Here is a 23,412-nt window from a genome sequence, read left to right on the forward strand (position 1 = left end):
CAGATCACGGATATTTGTAACAAACCAGCCGCATGCTTCATCAGCATCATCAATAAAAAATGAATTACACACTCTAGATCAAATAAATTTATCGAATATCGGTTAGTACCAGAATTTTACCAAACACTGTCCGTACTCCATAGTCCACACAGCCACTCTAATTGACAGGCATCTTGTGGAAGCCAAGGATGATGCTAGTAATTCACGCGTGAGCTTGAACCAGGCAACACAGCCTCCACCAATTTACACTACATTGAGCCCTGTACAAATATCTCAAGAACCCCAATTATGAACATCTTTAGGGTTGCCGAGAGCTCTCCCGCAATGAATGCGATCTCGTCCCGAACCATCAACTTCAACAGGAAGAACTAGGGTAAGGTGATCGGGTTTGGGGAAAATACATATAGGTATACATTTAGACATACAATAATACTTACCTATGTTTCCAGAAGCGACAGTCTGCTGCTCGGTGTGTATCGTGCCAAGTTGAAGCCGACCGCCAACAAATTCGAGAGTTTAGGCTGGCCGACATTTTACAGAGTTGGAGCTGCAATCTACCGGAAGGTTACGAGCTAGCTGATATCTTGACAGCAGTACAGACTGTCAGAGTTGAATTGCAGGACACACTATGGCTAACTAACCACTTTATGGAGGATATTAATGTCCTAGAAATGATCCGTACAGCACCTGCATTTTGGGAAGATATCCGAGACTCTTTGGAAGCAATACTAGTATCGACTGGGGAGCGAATAAACAGAACCAGAGTTACGATAAAGATGCCAGTTCTAATGAAGAATTTCCCTCTGCAGGAACATCTTTTCCTAGCCTTTTGTGTAAATAATTTAAAAAGAATGCAAAGTGTTGTAATTAAACCTTCATTGTATGTTACAGATCCTTACCATGATGACGAGTTAACCAGCGAGCGGTTCTTTGCGTTGTATCGTTTAAATTTCCAGGTACTTCCACAGTGTGGACTATGGAGTACGGACAGTGTTTAGTAAAATTATGGTACTAACCAATATTCGATAAATTTATTTGATCTAGAGTGTGTAATTCATTTTTTATTGATGATGCTGATGAAGCATGCGGCTGGTTTGTTACAAATATCCGTGATCTGGACTTTGACAAACTCAAAGTTTAGTTTGTGGAGAGATTCTACCTGTTCTTTGGAGTTTAGACAAGTGACCCAGTTTCCACACCACGGTAAGCTGTTAGGCTAGGCCGTAGGGTCCCGGCGCGTTCTTTTTGTTAACCCAGAGCTTCACCAAGAGTCCTAACCTCTGGGGTAGGCTGCCCCAACCACAACAGCCTACGGTGATGGCCACTCCATAACAGATTTGCCACCTCCCACTTTTTTTTGTCCTTTGACTAATGTAATGGGTTATTTACTTGGTGAAGCCTTTCAATTAACCCTTTTTTGAATCCCAGCGAGCGGTTCTTTGCATTTTATCATTTAAATTTGTAATACAGTACTATAAGGTGGTTTGAAAATAATTTTGAGCCAATTTATTTATATAATTTATTTATTATTTGTCGTGTTTCTCACAGTATATATCATCAAATATCATTTTTGAATGCTGTTTAGTCTTACTTGGATGAACTACCAAGTTGTTGTCACCATATGCAAAATGGCCCATTTGCTTAGGCAGAGCCAACGGTAAAAACTGGTATTTAGACTGATTAAGGGATTTTCAAAAATGTAGATATTTTTAAAAAGAAGACCATTTGAATCGAATAATAAATTAAACACAAAATTAGTTTTACCCGAGTTGCTGGGGACTGAAAGGAGCAGCGAATTAAGTCTAGTAACAGATGGCCGTGTTTATTTTTAGATGCCAGACCCTCGCCAAAATACTTGTCATAGTTTCTTAACGTCAAAGGGGGGCTCTGCTGCGCCACACCCATCGTGTTCAACTGATTGTAGCACACTCACCCTATCGTTTATAAATACGACCGGATGCAGCTGCTTGATCTACATGTAGCAGTCACCGGATGTATGTTCTAAATAAGAATGTCGCTTTTACTAAGCCACGTGTCACTTTTCTTGTCAAAGCCAAGCCATCTGACTTTTATTTTATCTCCTTTCCGTTGTAACACTCTTTCAACTAAATATACATTTCCGGTCTTTGATTTATTTAGCTCTTGTTCATAAAACCCTCCCTTTAGTATTTCACCATTATGGTCTTTGAGTACATATGTAGGTGGTTTTGTCGGTTTGATTGCGTAAATGGTGAAAACCTCGTTTGTCCAGTTTGGCAGATAGCCTTTAGTGAAAACTCTTTTATACTTGCTTATCCTAACACTATCTCCCAGTTTATATTTTGGTGCCACCCTTTTTCCCTTCTTGTTTATCCTTTTTAATATTTCCTTTACATTCTTTTGTTTCACATCTTTTGGTTTCATACCAATTGTTCTATGTACCGAGTTATTATATCGCTTGAGAATATCAGGAAGTAATGATAACCATTCATATGCACCCTTAGCGGTAAACTCTTTCCACATCCACTGTTTCAAAGTTCTGTTAAATCTCTCCACGATACTAGCTTTTAAATCGGAAAACGTAGAATAATGGTTAATTCTATACTTTTTCATGAGAGCACCAATATGTTTATTAAACCATTCGGTTCCCTGATCGGTTTGAAAGTGTTTCATCTTATGTTTGATCAATATAGGTTCAAGTGCCTTGGCAACTGCTGGACCTGTCTTATCTTTTAACGGGACTGCAAAACCGAATTTTGAAAAACAGTTAATCATAGTCATTATGTACCGATTACCTTTATTTAACTTTGCATAAGGCTGCATCTCTACGAGATCAGCCTGGTACAAATCATTCAACCCTTTAAGAGTCACTTTCCGTCTAGTGTAATTCTTTCTAGCAGGTTTGTGTAGCTCTTCAGCTATAGCACGTCTGACATCCATTGTTAAAATGATACAACTTAACAGTGTATTGATAACTTATTAAGTTTTTAGAAATGCTGCGGCCCCTCCACCGCCACAGCTCGTGATGGCCTCCAAAAACCAACTAGTTGCCATCTCCGTTTATTATTCTTATTTTTACATTTAGATTTTACAATATTTACAAGTGACTTTATGGAAGATAAATAAAGGAGCCATGCAAATGCGGCATGTTTCTTTTGGTACCTTAAACTTTGGATACATGTATCGCCTTATATGTCTCTTTGCCTTAAGTGAGAAGGAAGATCAACCATTCTTCCACAGTCAATACATAACCTTCTAGAGCCTCGAAAAGACTCGTAGTATTTTAGGGTTACATAACCACAGTTTTCTTTATGATAGTTCAAAATGTCCTGCCATAGCGTTGATGGAAGATCAACACTTTCTTTTACATAAAGTAAAAGGATGACGGTTGTGTAAATCTTTCTAATTGGAAGCTCGGACAGGGACAACATGATGGTTAGAATGTTCCAAAAAGAATAGACTATCTTTTTATTTGCCCCCAGAAAAGCTGCGGCCCCTCCACCGCCACAGCTCGTGACGGCCTCCAAAAACAAACTAGTTGCCGTCTCCGTTCCCCCAAAACGTCTCTTACCACCTTCTCAAGGATGGGATCATGGATTGTAAACAGGAACATCTCAATCTGGTCCATTTGTATAGACGTGCTGCACAGACGGTGCATCTATCTCTTGGAGTTTTAAATTTTGGTACACATACAATCGTTCCAAACGATCGGAAAGAAATATTCGCTGCCTCTCCAAAATCCCTACAAAACTCTTCATTGTCGAAAAAACAAATATGGTAGTAGACATAGCCGCAGTTTTCATGGTGGTAATTGAATATTTAATCTTTAATCATAGGTGGGATTGCTGCTTGCTTTACAGTATTTAAAAGAAACAGATTAACAGTAATCGTTCTAGCTGAAAACTCGAGTAGGGACAACATAGTGGTGTAAAGGTTCCAAGTGGAATGACACTTACCCCTCCACACGTGGTTTACGGGCCTTTTAGTCAGCCGCGCCAGTGACCTTCACACATGGTTTACAGGCTTTTTAGTCAGCCGTGCCAGTGACCAACATTCACTCATGGTTTACGGGCTTTTTAGTCGGCCGCGCCAGTGACCAATAGCATTCACACATGCACAAGGAGTAGCCCAAGTCCCTCCAGATTTGAGCGCCTCAATGTACAAACAGATTTAAAAATAGCCCCACTCCAGTTGGATCTCAGTCACCATGTGCTTCGCATCATGTTTTGGGTGGGTGTTTTCCATCAAACGCGAGCCGTTGGAGCCAATATACTAAGAACTTCAACCCCTGGATCTAAGGCCACCACCGTTACCGCCAAGAAAAACTGCGTATGCCGCCATTAAGGTATGTAGCGATAGTGGAGAGGGGAGCGCTACACATGTGCAGCATGTGCAACATGTGTTCAGTGTCCAACATGATCTCTCTAGTGTTGGTTGTAAATTATTTCATTCAAAATTATTTATGGTGTAGGATTTGTTAATTTTTAAATTTAAGCGAAGAAAAAGAAGACGAAGACACAGATTCGGTATTTGGGTTTAATTGGTAGCAAGGAGGGTGGAATGGCTGGAACGAGGTGGATGTTGGGGACTGGGAGTACTTGAGTGATAGTGATGATTCAGGAGTTGAGATTTTGGCGAGTTTTTTTAATTTTAAACCCATATGGAAGTGTATCATAATTGCTACTATGTTTCCTCTTTGGTCCCGTAATTTTAAACTGTTTGACTTCACTGATTGTAACTATGTTCCTATTCTTTGTTCGTCTGATTCTATTTTCCTCAATGTCCATTGTTTGTGCAGCATCACCAAGGACCATCTCTTTCAAACTGTCAAATCCAATCTTTTTAGAAGTTTTCATGTTTAATGTAAGCCCTTTTACTTTACATACGGGAATCAATTTTTGTTTGTTTGTTGACCACACAAGGTATGCATAGGTTTTCGGACCTCCAGAAACAAACTCTACTATATATGATCCAGGGCCGTACTCGGCCAACTCATCGGTCATTTCCCCTAGATAATCTCCCGTGGGGACTCTGTACAAACCACCCTTATATACATATAGTACAGAATCAGTATCATAATACAATACCTGACCACCCAGAGCATCTAGATGCTCATAGAGCTTCAATCTCGCTTGGGCTGTGGTGTAAGCTGCCAACACAACATTTACATTTTGCAATGGCTCCCCAACCTCCTCAATATACTCCCAGCTGACAACAAGAACCTTATCATTGACAATCTGTACTCTATTTACATCTATTTCAGGGCTAGTTAACATTTTGAAAAGTGTTTTAGGGTCCCTGACGATTGTAGCTTTGGTCTGATTTTCACGCTGTCCAAATTTTCCCCAAAAAGAGTTCAACATCAGTTTAGCTAACGACCTCAATCCACCATTCTTGATAATTTGGTCTTTTTCCAGTTGGACACCCTCTCTTTTAAAATAATCGTCAACGTACTGATCCTTATCTTCCTCGGTTTCACACCAACTAGGGAACCCAGATGCTTCCTGTTTCATTTTTAAAAATGTATTTATAAAGTCAGTGAACAATCCCCCGTTTTCATATGTGGCTACCTTATACTCCCAAAGTTCATACATGTCAAGCACAACATAACCCTTTTCTACAGCTTTACGAACTTCGTCCATGGTCCAGGTCCCAATAAGTGCTCTGTCACCACTTTCGTGGTCGCAATCAGTTTGAATCTGACCATCTCCACAAGTCGCACACAAAACAAACATTAACTTGTCATTCATTTTGGCTGGGAGAACGGGGTGATAGAGCTCACGAGGTGGAAGTACTTTACATTTTAATAGACCCTCAACATTGAGACCTCTCTGTCTACACTCTTTGTCTCCTACATAGATCGTTGGATGGCCTACAGGGTACTTGCCATATTTACATACCCAGGGATAGAGAGAGCAAACATCCACATACTCAATGGTTTCCCCTTCGGCGCATTTGTGATAGGTTTTGGCATTCCCGGTTCGGCCCCCAAAAAATGCTTGCCTCGGATTCAGAGGTAAATTGTTGAGGATCGGCAACTTTTCTAGGTGTTTCAGGTTTTCTGTCTTTTTTAACTTTCTAAACTCACATTCCCACATTTGTACAACGTTATCACCCAACTTTGCTATTTTCGATTTGGTCCGTTCATACCGCAAATGGAGTGAGTCAGAGGGATCCTCTTTCAAAGCAAGTTCACGATCATAGGGAAAGCATTTAGGGCAGCCATGCCAGTAGCAGCCTTGAAATTCATAAATATTTTGACCGTCAAAACCATCAACTTTCATTCCACTAATCTTAACTTCTTTTCCACGGCCGGCGTGTTCTATTCTAACTCCACGTTTCTCCTCTTCCCACGTTAGCCACTGTAACGCGATTGCCGATTGGGCGTCTGTAAGCCTATAGCCGTTTTTAGGAACGATGCCGATGGTATTTTTCTTCAAAAATTTCCGACGGAAGGCCAAGTTACAAGCACTGGCAATGGTTACAGCCTCGAGAAACGGGTCCACATTACACTCTTGCAGGAAAATTGAACGGAACTTTAAACAAGCTTGAGCCAAGATATCAACGTCCGACATACAATACTCTAGGATTTCTTTCTTAAAGTCAAATGTAACGTGGTTTCCAACCTGATCATTATACCATCTTTCAAAATCTTTGTGTGATTTTTCAAACATAGATTCTGGGCAGTAAAACTCCTTTGCCGGCATAGGACCCACATAATTTTGATTCTTAAGGGTGTTGAAGAGGTGGGGAAAATAGCCTTTCTTCTTTTCCGGGGGAAGGTCAAAGGCTTTAGGTAGTGCAGCAAGAGGCATAGGGAAATAACTAAGTGAATCAACAAACCTCACATTGTCAATCTCCATCAAAATTACCTTAGTTCCCCGCATTACAAGTTTCGGAGTGAACTTCGTATCCTCCAGCACATACTTGAGCAAAAACTGGAAATCAAAGCCCTGCCCATTGTGTGCGATGACACAGACATCTTTAAAATTTTTACGGACTTGCATCACATAGTCCATGAACTGAGTGACTGGTTCAGAACTAAACACTCGCGTACGATTTTTACAAGCCATACAAAATTTAGCCTCAATACACTGATAGCAAAACTGTTGTGACACACACAAGTTCACTTGATGCAATTTAGACTCGGGATCTGAGGGCAGGGACTCATCTTGACGGGTTTCCAAGTCAAAGAAAATAAACAAAAAGTTTTTGGATTTAGGCTTTCTTGTGTCTGGTTTCATATAGCATTTGTGGTTAGGGTCTTCAAATGAACAGCAAGGTTTGCAATATACTTCACCACATTTATGAGGCTTAGACCGATCTCTAATCAAAACCAATTTCCCACAGTCTAGACACTTTTTTACATTTTTACATCTATCAGCTTGATGCGCGATAAAACATCTCTGATTTTTATAAGTCATGTTACATTTAGGGCACAGAACACCACCACTCTCCACTACACAAGGAGGTGAGATAGTTTGACACTGTGGGCAAATGTTTGAGCAACGATGCTCTCTTTTATGGTCGTAGGGTACATGACAGGCTTCACAGAAATAATTACAAACAAAAGCAGCAGTCAAACAATTAATCACATTGTAGTGTCCATTGTGAAAAATCAAGTTAATTTTGAACTTGGGGTTTTCTACATTTCCCTCAAAGTAGACATCACGTCCTTTCCTGTCATAGTTGTACACGACAATTTTGTAGTCTCTCAAAAACCCCTGAAATTTTTCAAGTTCCGGGATCCCAGCTCCACCCTCTGGCATTTCAACCCTGGCTCGACACACAAGTTCCTGAGCCCTAACAGTCTGTCTTTTCCCATCATCTTTTCTAACTGCATTGTAAAGGGGGTCTTTGGTTACATTGGCCATAGCCACTACAATTGCACGGGGTAAACACAATTTATCTTTATTATTAATGACAACAATTCCCCGTCTTGACTTGCATTCCTCATCAAACGTATTGTAAAACCCAGGCCTTACTCTCCCAGAACCTACAGGAAGATTAATTCTAGTGCATTCCACTTTAAAGGTGTCGGTAGATTTGATGGATTCAGAGTTTGATTGCACAATACCACCAAAGATTTGCCACAAAACATTTTCATCAATTTCAGTAGCCGGACGAAAATTTACATAGCCAGGTGCTTTTGATTTCAAGTTGAGACTTTGTAGAGTAAACCCAAGTTGATCGTTTTCAAATGCTTGTTCTTTCATACTATTTACAATTTGCGCAAACCCTTGTCTCAACCAATCAATCTCATTAGTCTCTGGAGGCGGATTAGTGAACTTAAATACTGTTTTACTTCCATACAATCTAAATTTATTTACATAAGTTTGATCAGTACTAATCAAAGTAACAGGCTCAACTACTTTAACGGGTTCAACTACTTCATCGGATACATTATCAGCCATACTTACATCCATCGTAGTCAGATGCCTAGAGAAAAGTGAAAGGGACACAGATACACTAGTTCTAGTGGGGGCACACAGCTAAATATATCACACGGATTGCACAATACAACACAGGGACACAAGATGTGGTGGGGGCACAGCTGCGTGCACACAAAGCTTAATATAACACACTGATTGCACAACACGTTACACAAAAGAAAAAATGTTCACTTACTATAAAACTGATGTACTACACAATAAATAATCAGACTAACATTAACACTAGAAATAACTTGCAAACATAACCTCAAAACGTCAAACACAAGAGCACACATCCAACACGTTCAACTGCCAAAAGCAAAGTGAAAGAAAATTAGTACTGAAAAGTATAAATAGCAAAAATTGACCAATCACACAACAGATTACCTATTTATGACCAATCAGGTACAAGCTTATTACAACCAATCAGCAACCAGGATACACACAATTAACACTTCCTTGTTTTGTTACAGAACCGTGATGATGATGAAGAAGAAGAAGAAAATTTGTAGAAATATAATGTTTGCAATAACTTTTTAGATTATTGTAAATAATAGGTATTAGTAATAGCCATTAAACAAAACTTTACAAATGACCACCAATTCTTCTTAGACATTACTAATTTTTAGATAGAGAAATGTAAATTTAAATCGTAAATAGATAGTATTAAACCATAGTATTAAAACCATTATATACTAAGCAATGTGTATAATTATCCAAGAAAAAAACATTAAATTTTTATTTTATTTTATAAAATTCTACATGCTGTAGTCCATAACAAAAGCGAATCAAATGATAATTCACGTATCCAATGTTAAAAACAGCACAAAAAAACGCTTAAGCGGATCTTTACCGTTGAGAATAAAAAACGGCCTTTGTAAAGGCCACCAAATTTTAAAACGTTAAATCAAAATTTCATAGATGTTATGTAATGTTAGGATGATGGTAATCTGAATAATGTTTCTTCCTAGCAGTTGGCTGTGTATGAAGCTGTATATGAGCCGGAGGTTCATGGGTTCGATCCTTACCAATCACAATATTTGCTGAGTCTTATTTACATATACCTATAATACTGCAGTCAATAAAAATAACAAAACAAATGATAATTCACGTATCCAAAAATAACAAAACAAATGATAATTCACGTATCCAATGTTAAAAACAGCTGAAAAAACGCTTAAGCGGAACTTTACCGTTGAGAATAAAAAATGGCCTTTGTAAAGGCCACGAAATGTTGAACGTTAAATCAACATTTCATAGATGTTATGTAATGTTAGGATGATGGTAATCTGAATAATGTTTCTTTCTAGCAGTTGGCTGTGTATGAAGCTGTATATGAGCCGGAGGTTCATGGGTTCGATCCTTACCAATCACAATATTTGCTGAGTCTTATTTACATATACCTATAATATACTGCAGTCAATAAAAATGACAAAACAAATGATAATTCACGTATCCAATGTTAAAAACAACTGAAAGAAGGCTTAAACGGAACTTTACCATTGAACATAAAAAACGGCCTTTGTAAAGGCCACCAATATGTTCGATGTTAAACTTACATTTCATAGATGCCATGTATTTTTGGGATGATTGGTAATGTGAATAATGTTTCTTTCTAGTAGCTGACTGTGTATGAGACTGTGTATGAGCCAGATGTTCACGGGTTCGAACCTTACCAATCACCAAACGTTTTATTTCTGGTCGGGGTGAAATGTTGATTTTTGGTATGGTGATGTATCATAGCGGGAGTAGCGTTAGTCGTTGATCTAAGAGGTTCACAGGTTCAATCCTTACCAATCACATTTACAATATTTGCATGGGGAGATGAGGTTACGTTACTTGGCGGGAAAATAAAAGTGAGGTTAGAACACGTGTGAGGATAGACCACGTGGGACACCAGGGGGCATGGCTTAAGGTTACGTTATTTGGCGGGAAAATAAAAGTGAGGTTAGAACACGTGTGAGGATAGACCACGTGGGACACCAGGGGGGCATGGCTTAAGGGAAATATTGCTCTCTGATTGGCTGGGGAATGCTGCTCTCTGATTGGCTAGGGGGCGTGGCCTAGGTGGAATGCTGAGCTCTGATTGGTTAGGGGGCGTGGCCTAGGTGGAATGCTGAGCTCTGATTGGCTAGGGGGCGTGGCCTAGGGAGGGGTGGGGATGAAATGCTGCTCTCTGATTGGTCCCCGCAAGAGCTGGGTAGCCTACTGCTACTAGTGGTGTAGTCACTCTACCTATAGTGTACTTGTATATTATTATGTGGTACGATTATTGAGTGAACTGTTTGATTCTTAGCTTGGGCATTAGAGTTGTGTATTGGATTATAGTGGCCTAGTAGACCCCGCCTGGTGATAACACGCGTTGTGGTTTTTATTGGCAAGTCGTCGTGTACTCACCGTGTTTTAGGCACTCTGGGCTTAACTATTGGATAGTTAGGACGAAGCCCGAGTTGCGTAGTCAGCAACGACCCCCTAGGAGTGTGGAGAATCGGCGTAGGCCTGGTAGTGATTATTGCACGTTTGTTTTGGTGACTTGTTTTTGACTTGTTCACAGTGCCCGTGTATGAGCCAGTCCTATACCGGTTAGACCCGGCTTTTGGCCTAGTGGTTTCCCTGACCTTATCGCAGACCCTGGAATTTTACCCAGCCATCGTAGGTTGAGCTATCCCCGGCAAACGGTTGCGACTGCGACTGCACTTTTAATAATATTTGTCCAGTGCAGAAAGTATCGTCGCAATTGTACAACCTTGTACACACTTGTACAAACTTGTACACCCTTGTACAAACTTTTACACATCGTACACACTTGTACAGCCCTTGTACAAACTTGTACATCCTTGTACACACTTGTACAACCTTGTACACACTTGTACATCCTTGTACACAATTGTACACCCTTGTACACACTTGTACAACCTTGTACACACTTGTACTACCTTGAACACACTTGTACAGCCTTGTACACAATTGTACAACCTTGTACACACTTGTACAACCTTGTACACACTTGTACAACCTTGTACACACTTGTACAACCTTGTACACAATTGTACAGCCTTGTACACACTTGTACAACCTTGTACACACTTGTACAGCCTTGTACACAATTGTACAACCTTGTACACACTTGTACAACCTTGTACACACTTGTACAACCTTGTACACAATTGTACAGCCTTGTACACACTTGTACAACCTTGTACACACTTGTACAACCTTGTAAAAACTTGTACACCCTTGTACACACTTGTACAACCTTGTACAACCTTGTACACACTTGTACAGCCTTGTACAACCTTGTACAACCTTGTACACACTTGTACAGCCTTGTAAAAACTTGTACACCCTTGTACACACATGTACAACCTTGTACACAACTTGTACAACCTTGTACACACTTGTACAACCTTGTAAAACTTGTACACATTTGTACACACTTGTACACCCTTGTACACACTTGTACAACCTTGTACAAACTTATACAATCTTGTACACACTTGTACAACCCAGTACACACTTGTACAATCTTGTACAAACTTGTACTCCCTTGTACAAACTTGTACATCCTTGTACACACTTGTACAACCTTGTACAAACTTGTACAAACTTGTACAAACTTGTACATCCTTGTACACGATTGTACACCCTTGTACACACTTGTACAACCTTGTACACACTTGTACAACCTGACACACTATTGTACAACCTTGTACACACTTGTACAACCTTGTACACACTTGTACAACCTTGTACACACTTGTACAGCCTTGTACACAATTGTACAACCTTGTACACACTTGTACAACCTTGTTTACACTTGTACAACCTTGTACACAATTGTACAGCCTTGTACACAATTGTACAACCTTGTACACACTTGTACAGCCTTGTACACACTTGTACAGCCTTGTACAAAATTGTACAGCCTTGTACACATTTGTACAACCTTGTACACACTTGTACAACCTTGTACACCCTTGTACAAACTTTTACACATCGTACACACTTGTACACCCTTGTACAAACTTGTACATCCTTGTACACACTTGTACAACCTTGTACACACTTGTACAACCTTGTACACACTTGTACAGCCTTGTACACAATTGTACAACCTTGTACACAGTTGTACAGCCTTGTACACAATTGTACAACCTTGTACACACTTGTACAACCTTGTACACCCTTGTACACACTTTTACTTATCGTACACACTTGTACACCCTTGTACAAACTTGTACATCCTTGTACACACTTGTACAACCTTGTACAAACTTGTACAAACTTGTACATCCTTGTACACGATTTTACACCCTTGTACACACTTGTACAACCTTGTAAAAACTTGTACAACCTTGTACACACTTGTACACCCTTGTACACACTTGTACAACCTTGTACACACTTGTACAACCTTGTACACACTTGTACAACCTTGTACACACTTGTACAACCTTGTACACACTTGTACAACCTTGTACACACTTGTACAACCTTGTACACATTTGTACACCCTTGTACACACTTGTACAACCTTGTACAACCTTGTACAAACCTGTACACCCTTGTACACACTTGTACAAGCTTGTACACGATTGTACACCCTTGTACACACTTGTGCACCCTTGTACAAACTTGTACATCCTTGTACACACTTGTACAACCTTGTACAAACTTGTACAAACTTGTACAAACTTTTACAAACTTGTACACACTTGTACAACCTTTTCATCCTTGTACACATTTGTACACCCTTGTACACACTTGTACAACCTTGTACAAACCTGTACACCCTTGTACACACTTGTACAAGCTTGTACACGATTGTACACCCTTGTACACACTTGTGCACCCTTGTACACACTTGTACACCCTTGTACACACTTGTACAACCTTGTACAAACTTGTACACACTTGTACAACATTGTACAAACCTGTTCACCCTTGTACACACTTGTACAACCTTGTACACACTTGTACAACCTTGTACCCCCTGTTACAACCTTGTACACACTTGTACAACCTTGTACACACTTGTACAGCCTTGTACACAATTGTACACCCATGTACACAATTTAAAAACTTGTACACACTTGTACAACCTTGTACACACTTGTACAACCTTGTACACACTTGTACAACCTTGTACACACTTGTACAACCTTGTACACACTTGTACAACCTTGTACACACTTGTACAACCTTGTACAAACTTGTACAAACTTGTACACACTTGTACACCCTTGGACACACTTGTAAAAGCTTGTACACACTTGTACAACCTTGTACACACTTGTACAACCTTGTACACAATTGTATAACCTTGTACACTTTTGTACAACCTTGTACAAACTTGTACAAACTTGTACACACTTGTACACCCTTGTACACACTTGTAAAAGCTTGTACACACTTGTACAACCTTGTACACACTTGTACACCCTTGTACACACTTGTACAACCTTGTACACACTTGTACAACCTTGTACACAATTGTACAACCTTGTACACACTTGTACAACCTTGTACACACTTGTACAACCTTGTACACACTTGTACAGCCTTGTACACAATTGTACAACCTTGTACACACTTGTACAACCTTGTACACACTTGTACAACCTTGTACACAATTGTACAGCCTTGAACACACTTGTACAACCTTGTACACACTTGTACAGCCTTGTACAAAATTGTACAACCTTGTACACACTTGTACAGCCTTGTACACAATTGTACAACCTTGTACACACTTGTACAAACTTGTACACCCTTGTACAAACTTTTACACATCGTACACACTTGTACAGCCCTTGTACAAACTTGTACATCCTTGTACACACTTGTACAACCTTGTACACACTTGTACATCCTTGTACACAATTGTACACCCTTGTACACACTTGTACAACCTTGTACACACTTGTACAACCTTGAACACACTTGTACAGCCTTGTACACAATTGTACAACCTTGTACACACTTGTACAACCTTGTACACACTTGTACAACCTTGTACACAATTGTACAGCCTTGTACACACTTGTACAACCTTGTACACACTTGTACAGCCTTGTACACAATTGTACAACCTTGTACACACTTGTACAACCTTGTACACACTTGTACAACCTTGTACACAATTGTACAGCCTTGTACACACTTGTACAACCTTGTACACACTTGTACAACCTTGTAAAAACTTGTACACCCTTGTACACACTTGTACAACCTTGTACAACCTTGTACACACTTGTACAGCCTTGTACAACCTTGTACAACCTTGTACACACTTGTACAGCCTTGTAAAAACTTGTACACCCTTGTACACACATGTACAACCTTGTACACAACTTGTACAACCTTGTACACACTTGTACAACCTTGTAAAACTTGTACACATTTGTACACACTTGTACACCCTTGTACACACTTGTACAACCTTGTACAAACTTATACAATCTTGTACACACTTGTACAACCCAGTACACACTTGTACAATCTTGTACAAACTTGTACTCCCTTGTACAAACTTGTACATCCTTGTACACACTTGTACAACCTTGTACAAACTTGTACAAACTTGTACAAACTTGTACATCCTTGTACACGATTGTACACCCTTGTACACACTTGTACAACCTTGTACACACTTGTACAACCTGACACACTATTGTACAACCTTGTACACACTTGTACAACCTTGTACACACTTGTACAACCTTGTACACACTTGTACAGCCTTGTACACAATTGTACAACCTTGTACACACTTGTACAACCTTGTTTACACTTGTACAACCTTGTACACAATTGTACAGCCTTGTACACAATTGTACAACCTTGTACACACTTGTACAGCCTTGTACACACTTGTACAGCCTTGTACAAAATTGTACAGCCTTGTACACATTTGTACAACCTTGTACACACTTGTACAACCTTGTACACCCTTGTACAAACTTTGACACATCGTACACACTTGTACACCCTTGTACAAACTTGTACATCCTTGTACACACTTGTACAACCTTGTACACACTTGTACAACCTTGTACACACTTGTACAGCCTTGTACACAATTGTACAACCTTGTACACAGTTGTACAGCCTTGTACACAATTGTACAACCTTGTACACACTTGTACAACCTTGTACACCCTTGTACACACTTTTACTTATCGTACACACTTGTACACCCTTGTACAAACTTGTACATCCTTGTACACACTTGTACAACCTTGTACAAACTTGTACAAACTTGTACATCCTTGTACACGATTTTACACCCTTGTACACACTTGTACAACCTTGTAAAAACTTGTACAACCTTGTACACACTTGTACACCCTTGTACACACTTGTACAACCTTGTACACACTTGTACAACCTTGTACACACTTGTACAACCTTGTACACACTTGTACAACCTTGTACACACTTGTACAACCTTGTACACACTTGTACAACCTTGTACACATTTGTACACCCTTGTACACACTTGTACAACCTTGTACAACCTTGTACAAACCTGTACACCCTTGTACACACTTGTACAAGCTTGTACACGATTGTACACCCTTGTACACACTTGTGCACCCTTGTACAAACTTGTACATCCTTGTACACACTTGTACAACCTTGTACAAACTTGTACAAACTTGTACAAACTTTTACAAACTTGTACATCCTTGTACACGATTGTACACCCTTGTACACACTTGTACAACCTTGTACACACTTGTACAACCTGATACACACTTGTACAACCTTGTACACACTTGTACAACCTTGTACACACTTGTACAACCTTGTACACACTTGTACAGCCTTGTACACAATTGTACAACCTTGTACACACTTGTACAACCTTGTACAAACTTGTACACACTTGTACAAACTTTTACATCCTTGTACACATTTGTACACCATTGTACACACTTGTACAACCTTGTACAACCTTGTACAAACCTGTACACCCTTGTACACACTTGTACAAGCTTGTACACGATTGTACACCCTTGTACACACTTGTGCACCCTTGTACAAACTTGTACATCCTTGTACACACTTGTACAACCTTGTACAAACTTGTACAAACTTGTACAAACTTTTACAAACTTGTACATCCTTGTACACGATTGTACACCCTTGTACACACTTGTACAACCTTGTACACACTTGTACAACCTGATACACAATTGTACAACCTTGTACACACTTGTACAACCTTGTACACACTTGTACAGCCTTGTACACAATTGTACAACCTTGTACACACTTGTACAGCCTTGTACACACTTGTACAGCCTTGTACAAAATTGTACAGCCTTGTACACAATTGTACAACCTTGTACACACTTGTACAACCTTGTACACCCTTGTACAAACTTTTACACATCGTACACACTTGTACACCCTTGTACAAACTTGTACAACCTTGTACACACTTGTACAGCCTTGTACACAATTGTACAACCTTGTACACAATTGTACAGCCTTGTACACACTTGTACAACCTTGTACACACTTGTACAACCTTGTAAAAACTTGTACACCCTTGTACACACTTGTACAACCTTGTACAACCTTGTACACACTTGTACAGCCTTGTACAACCTTGTACAACCTTGTACACACTTGTACAGCCTTGTAAAAACTTGTACACCCTTGTACACACATGTACAACCTTGTACACAACTTGTACAACCTTGTACACACTTGTACAAACTTGTACACCCTTGTACAAACTTTTACACATCGTACACACTTGTACAGCCCTTGTACAAACTTGTACATCCTTGTACACACTTGTACAACCTTGTACACACTTGTACATCCTTGTACACAATTGTACACCCTTGTACACACTTGTACAACCTTGTACACACTTGTACAACCTTGAACACACTTGTACAGCCTTGTACACAATTGTACAACCTTGTACACACTTGTACAACCTTGTACACACTTGTACAACCTTGTACACAATTGTACAGCCTTGTACACACTTGTACAACCTTGTACACACTTGTACAGCCTTGTACACAATTGTACAACCTTGTACACACTTGTACAACCTTGTACACACTTGTACAACCTTGTACACAATTGTACAGCCTTGTACACACTTGTACAACCTTGTACACACTTGTACAACCTTGTAAAAACTTGTACACCCTTGTACACACTTGTACAACCTTGTACAACCTTGTACACACTTGTACAGCCTTGTACAACCTTGTACAACCTTGTACACACTTGTACAGCCTTGTAAAAACTTGTACACCCTTGTACACACATGTACAACCTTGTACACAACTTGTACAACCTTGTACACACTTGTACAACCTTGTAAAACTTGTACACATTTGTACACACTTGTACACCCTTGTACACACTTGTACAATCTTGTACAAACTTGTACTCCCTTGTACAAACTTGTACATCCTTGTACACACTTGTACAACCTTGTACAAACTTGTACAAACTTGTACAAACTTGTACATCCTTGTACACGATTGTACACCCTTGTACACACTTGTACAACCTTGTACACACTTGTACAACCTGACACACTATTGTACAACCTTGTACACACTTGTACAACCTTGTACACACTTGTACAACCTTGTACACACTTGTACAGCCTTGTACACAATTGTACAACCTTGTACACACTTGTACAACCTTGTTTACACTTGTACAACCTTGTACACAATTGTACAGCCTTGTACACAATTGTACAACCTTGTACACACTTGTACAGCCTTGTACACACTTGTACAGCCTTGTACAAAATTGTACAGCCTTGTACACATTTGTACAACCTTGTACACACTTGTACAACCTTGTACACCCTTGTACAAACTTTGACACATCGTACACACTTGTACACCCTTGTACAAACTTGTACATCCTTGTACACACTTGTACAACCTTGTACACACTTGTACAACCTTGTACACACTTGTACAGCCTTGTACACAATTGTACAACCTTGTACACAGTTGTACAGCCTTGTACACAATTGTACAACCTTGTACACACTTGTACAACCTTGTACACCCTTGTACACACTTTTACTTATCGTACACACTTGTACACCCTTGTACAAACTTGTACATCCTTGTACACACTTGTACAACCTTGTACAAACTTGTACAAACTTGTACATCCTTGTACACGATTTTACACCCTTGTACACACTTGTACAACCTTGTAAAAACTTGTACAACCTTGTACACACTTGTACACCCTTGTACACACTTGTACAACCTTGTACACACTTGTACAACCTTGTACACACTTGTACAACCTTGTACACACTTGTACAACCTTGTACACACTTGTACAACCTTGTACACACTTGTACAACCTTGTACACATTTGTACACCCTTGTACACACTTGTACAACCTTGTACAACCTTGTACAAACCTGTACACCCTTGTACACACTTGTACAAGCTTGTACACGATTGTACACCCTTGTACACACTTGTGCACCCTTGTACAAACTTGTACATCCTTGTACACACTTGTACAACCTTGTACAAACTTGTACAAACTTGTACAAACTTTTACAAACTTGTACATCCTTGTACACGATTGTACACCCTTGTACACACTTGTACAACCTTGTACACACTTGTACAACCTGATACACACTTGTACAACCTTGTACACACTTGTACAACCTTGTACACACTTGTACAACCTTGTACACACTTGTACAGCCTTGTACACAATTGTACAACCTTGTACACACTTGTACAACCTTGTACAAACTTGTACACACTTGTACAAACTTTTACATCCTTGTACACATTTGTACACCATTGTACACACTTGTACAACCTTGTACAACCTTGTACAAACCTGTACACCCTTGTACACACTTGTACAAGCTTGTACACGATTGTACACCCTTGTACACACTTGTGCACCCTTGTACAAACTTGTACATCCTTGTACACACTTGTACAACCTTGTACAAACTTGTACAAACTTGTACAAACTTTTACAAACTTGTACATCCTTGTACACGATTGTACACCCTTGTACACACTTGTACAACCTTGTACACACTTGTACAACCTGATACACAATTGTACAACCTTGTACACACTTGTACAACCTTGTACACACTTGTACAGCCTTGTACACAATTGTACAACCTTGTACACACTTGTACAGCCTTGTACACACTTGTACAGCCTTGTACAAAATTGTACAGCCTTGTACACAATTGTACAACCTTGTACACACTTGTACAACCTTGTACACCCTTGTACAAACTTTTACACATCGTACACACTTGTACACCCTTGTACAAACTTGTACAACCTTGTACACACTTGTACAGCCTTGTACACAATTGTACAACCTTGTACACAATTGTACAGCCTTGTACACACTTGTACAACCTTGTACACACTTGTACAACCTTGTAAAAACTTGTACACCCTTGTACACACTTGTACAACCTTGTACAACCTTGTACACACTTGTACAGCCTTGTACAACCTTGTACAACCTTGTACACACTTGTACAGCCTTGTAAAAACTTGTACACCCTTGTACACACATGTACAACCTTGTACACAACTTGTACAACCTTGTACACACTTGTACAACCTTGTAAAACTTGTACACATTTGTACACACTTGTACACCCTTGTACACACTTGTACAACCTTGTACAAACTTATACAATCTTGTACACACTTGTACAACCCAGTACACACTTGTACAATCTTGTACAAACTTGTACTCCCTTGTACAAACTTGTACATCCTTGTACACACTTGTACAACCTTGTACAAACTTGTACAACCTTGTACACACTTGTACAACCTGACACACTATTGTACAACCTTGTACACACTTGTACAACCTTGTACACACTTGTACAACCTTGTACACACTTGTACAGCCTTGTACACAATTGTACAACCTTGTACACACTTGTACAACCTTGTTTACACTTGTACAACCTTGTACACAATTGTACAGCCTTGTACACAATTGTACAACCTTGTACACACTTGTACAGCCTTGTACACACTTGTACAGCCTTGTACAAAATTGTACAGCCTTGTACACATTTGTACAACCTTGTACACACTTGTACAACCTTGTACACCCTTGTACAAACTTTTACACATCGTACACACTTGTACACCCTTGTACAAACTTGTACATCCTTGTACACACTTGTACAACCTTGTAAACACTTGTACAACCTTGTACACACTTGTACAGCCTTGTACACAATTGTACAACCTTGTACACAGTTGTACAGCCTTGTACACAATTGTACAACCTTGTACACACTTGTACAACCTTGTACACCCTTGTACACACTTTTACTTATCGTACACACTTGTACACCCTTGTACAAACTTGTACATCCTTGTACACACTTGTACAACCTTGTACAAACTTGTACAAACTTGTACATCCTTGTACACGATTTTACACCCTTGTACACACTTGTACAACCTTGTAAAAACTTGTACAACCTTGTACACACTTGTACACCCTTGTACACACTTGTACAACCTTGTACACACTTGTACAACCTTGTACACACTTGTACAACCTTGTACACACTTGTACAACCTTGTACACACTTGTACAACCTTGTACACACTTGTACAACCTTGTACACATTTGTACACCCTTGTACACACTTGTACAACCTTGTACAACCTTGTACAAACCTGTACACCCTTGTACACACTTGTACAAGCTTGTACACGATTGTACACCCTTGTACACACTTGTGCACCCTTGTACAAACTTGTACATCCTTGTACACACTTGTACAACCTTGTACAAACTTGTACAAACTTGTACAAACTTTTACAAACTTGTACATCCTTGTACACGATTGTACACCCTTGTACACACTTGTACAACCTTGTACACACTTGTACAACCTTGTACACACTTGTACAGCCTTGTACACAATTGTACAACCTTGTACTTACTTGTACAACCTTGTACAAACTTGTACACACTTGTACAAACTTTTACATCCTTGTACACATTTGTACACCATTGTACACACTTGTACAACCTTGTACAACCTTGTACAAACCTGTACACCCTTGTACACAATTGTACAACCTTGTACACACTTGTACACACTTTTACTTATCGTACACACTTGTACACCCTTGTACAAACTTGTACATCCTTGTACACACTTGTACAACCTTGTACAAACTTGTACAAACTTGTACATCCTTGTACACGATTTTACACCCTTGTACACACTTGTACAACCTTGTAAAAACTTGTACAACCTTGTACACACTTGTACACCCTTGTACACACTTGTACAACCTTGTACACACTTGTACAACCTTGTACACACTTGTACAACCTTGTACACACTTGTACAACCTTGTACACACTTGTACAACCTTGTACACACTTGTACAACCTTGTACACACTTGTACAACCTTGTACACACTTGTACAACCTTGTACACACTTGTACAACCTTGTACACACTTGTACAACCTTGTACACACTTGTACAACCTTGTACACACTTGTACAACCTTGTACACACTTGTACAACCTTGTACACACTTGTACAACCTTGTACACACTTGTACAACCATGTAAAAACTTGTACAACCTTGTACACACTTGTACACCCTTGTACACACTTGTACAAGCTTGTACACACTTGTACAACCTTGTACACACTTGTACACCCTTGTACACACTTGTACAACCTTGTACAAACCTGTACACCCTTGTACACACTTGTACAAGCTTGTACACACTTGTACAAGCTTGTACACACTTGTACAAGCTTGTACACACTTGTACAAGCTTGTACACACTTGTACACCTTTGTTCAAACTTGTGCACCCTTGTACACTTTTGTACACCCTTGTACACATTTGTACAACCTTGTACAAACTTGTACACACTTGTACAAACTTGTACACACTTGTACAACCTTGTACAAACTTGTACAACCTTGTACACACTTGTACAAGCTTGTACACACTTGTACAAGTTGTACACACTTGTACAACCTTGTACACACTTGTACAACCTTGTACACACTTGTACAACCTTGTACACACTTGTACAACCTTGTAGACAATTGTAAAACCTTGTACACACTTGTACAACCTTGTACAAACTTGTACACACTTGTACAAACTTTTACATCCTTGTACACATTTGTACACCCTTGTACACACTTGTACAACCTTGTACAAACCTGTACACCCTTGTACACACTTGTACAAGCTTGTACACGATTGTACACCCTTGTACACACTTGTGCACCCTTACACAAACTTGTACATCCTTGTACACACTTGTACAACCTTGTACAAACTTGTACAAACTTGTACAAACTTTTACAAACTTGTACATCCTTGTACACGATTGTACACCCTTGTACACACTTGTACAACCTTGTACACACTTGTACAACCTGATACACAATTGTACAACCTTGTACACACTTGTACAACCTTGTACACACTTGTACAACCTTGTACACACTTGTACAACCTTGTACACACTTGTACAACCTTGTACACACTTGTACAGCCTTGTACACAATTGTACAACCTTGTACACACTTGTACAACCTTGTACACACTTGTACAACCTTGTACACAATTGTACAGCCTTGTACACACTTGTACAACCTTGTACACACTTGTACAGCCTTGTACAAAATTGTACAACCTTGTACACACTTGTACAGCCTTGTACACAATTGTACAACCTTGTACACACTTGTACAACCTTGTACACCCTTGTACAAACTTTTACACATCGTACACACTTGTACACCCTTGTACAAACTTGTACATCCTTGTACACACTTGTACAACCTTGTACACACTTGTACAATCTTGTACACACTTGTACAGCCTTGTACACAATTGTACAACCTTGTACACACTTGTACAGCCTTGTACACAATTGTACAACCTTGTACACACTTGTACAA

At 39.5% G+C, this 23,412-nt stretch overlaps 1 protein-coding gene across 1 annotated transcript; it reads right to left on the reverse strand.

Annotated features, from left to right (window-relative positions):
- Positions 1 to 4,595: 4,595 nt before the first annotated feature.
- Positions 4,596 to 7,853, reverse strand: LOC128982225 (uncharacterized). The gene has a single exon (XM_054401292.1). It carries the CDS (start codon positions 7,851 to 7,853, stop codon positions 4,596 to 4,598), a length of 3,258 nt encoding a protein of 1,085 aa, XP_054257267.1.
- Between the last annotated feature and the right edge of the window lie 15,559 nt (positions 7,854 to 23,412).

This window comes from Macrosteles quadrilineatus, unplaced genomic scaffold (assembly GCF_028750875.1).
Source record: "Macrosteles quadrilineatus isolate MER2022 unplaced genomic scaffold, UCM_ALF_1.0 Scaffold_202__1_contigs__length_189345, whole genome shotgun sequence".
Classification (NCBI taxonomy): Eukaryota; Metazoa; Arthropoda; class Insecta; order Hemiptera; family Cicadellidae; genus Macrosteles; species Macrosteles quadrilineatus.

What these genes read in the sequence shown, in the direction of transcription:
- LOC128982225 (XM_054401292.1), bottom strand. Translation starts at nt 7,853, where the DNA reads ATGGCCAATGTAACCAAAGACCCCCTTTACAATGCAGTTAGAAAAGAT.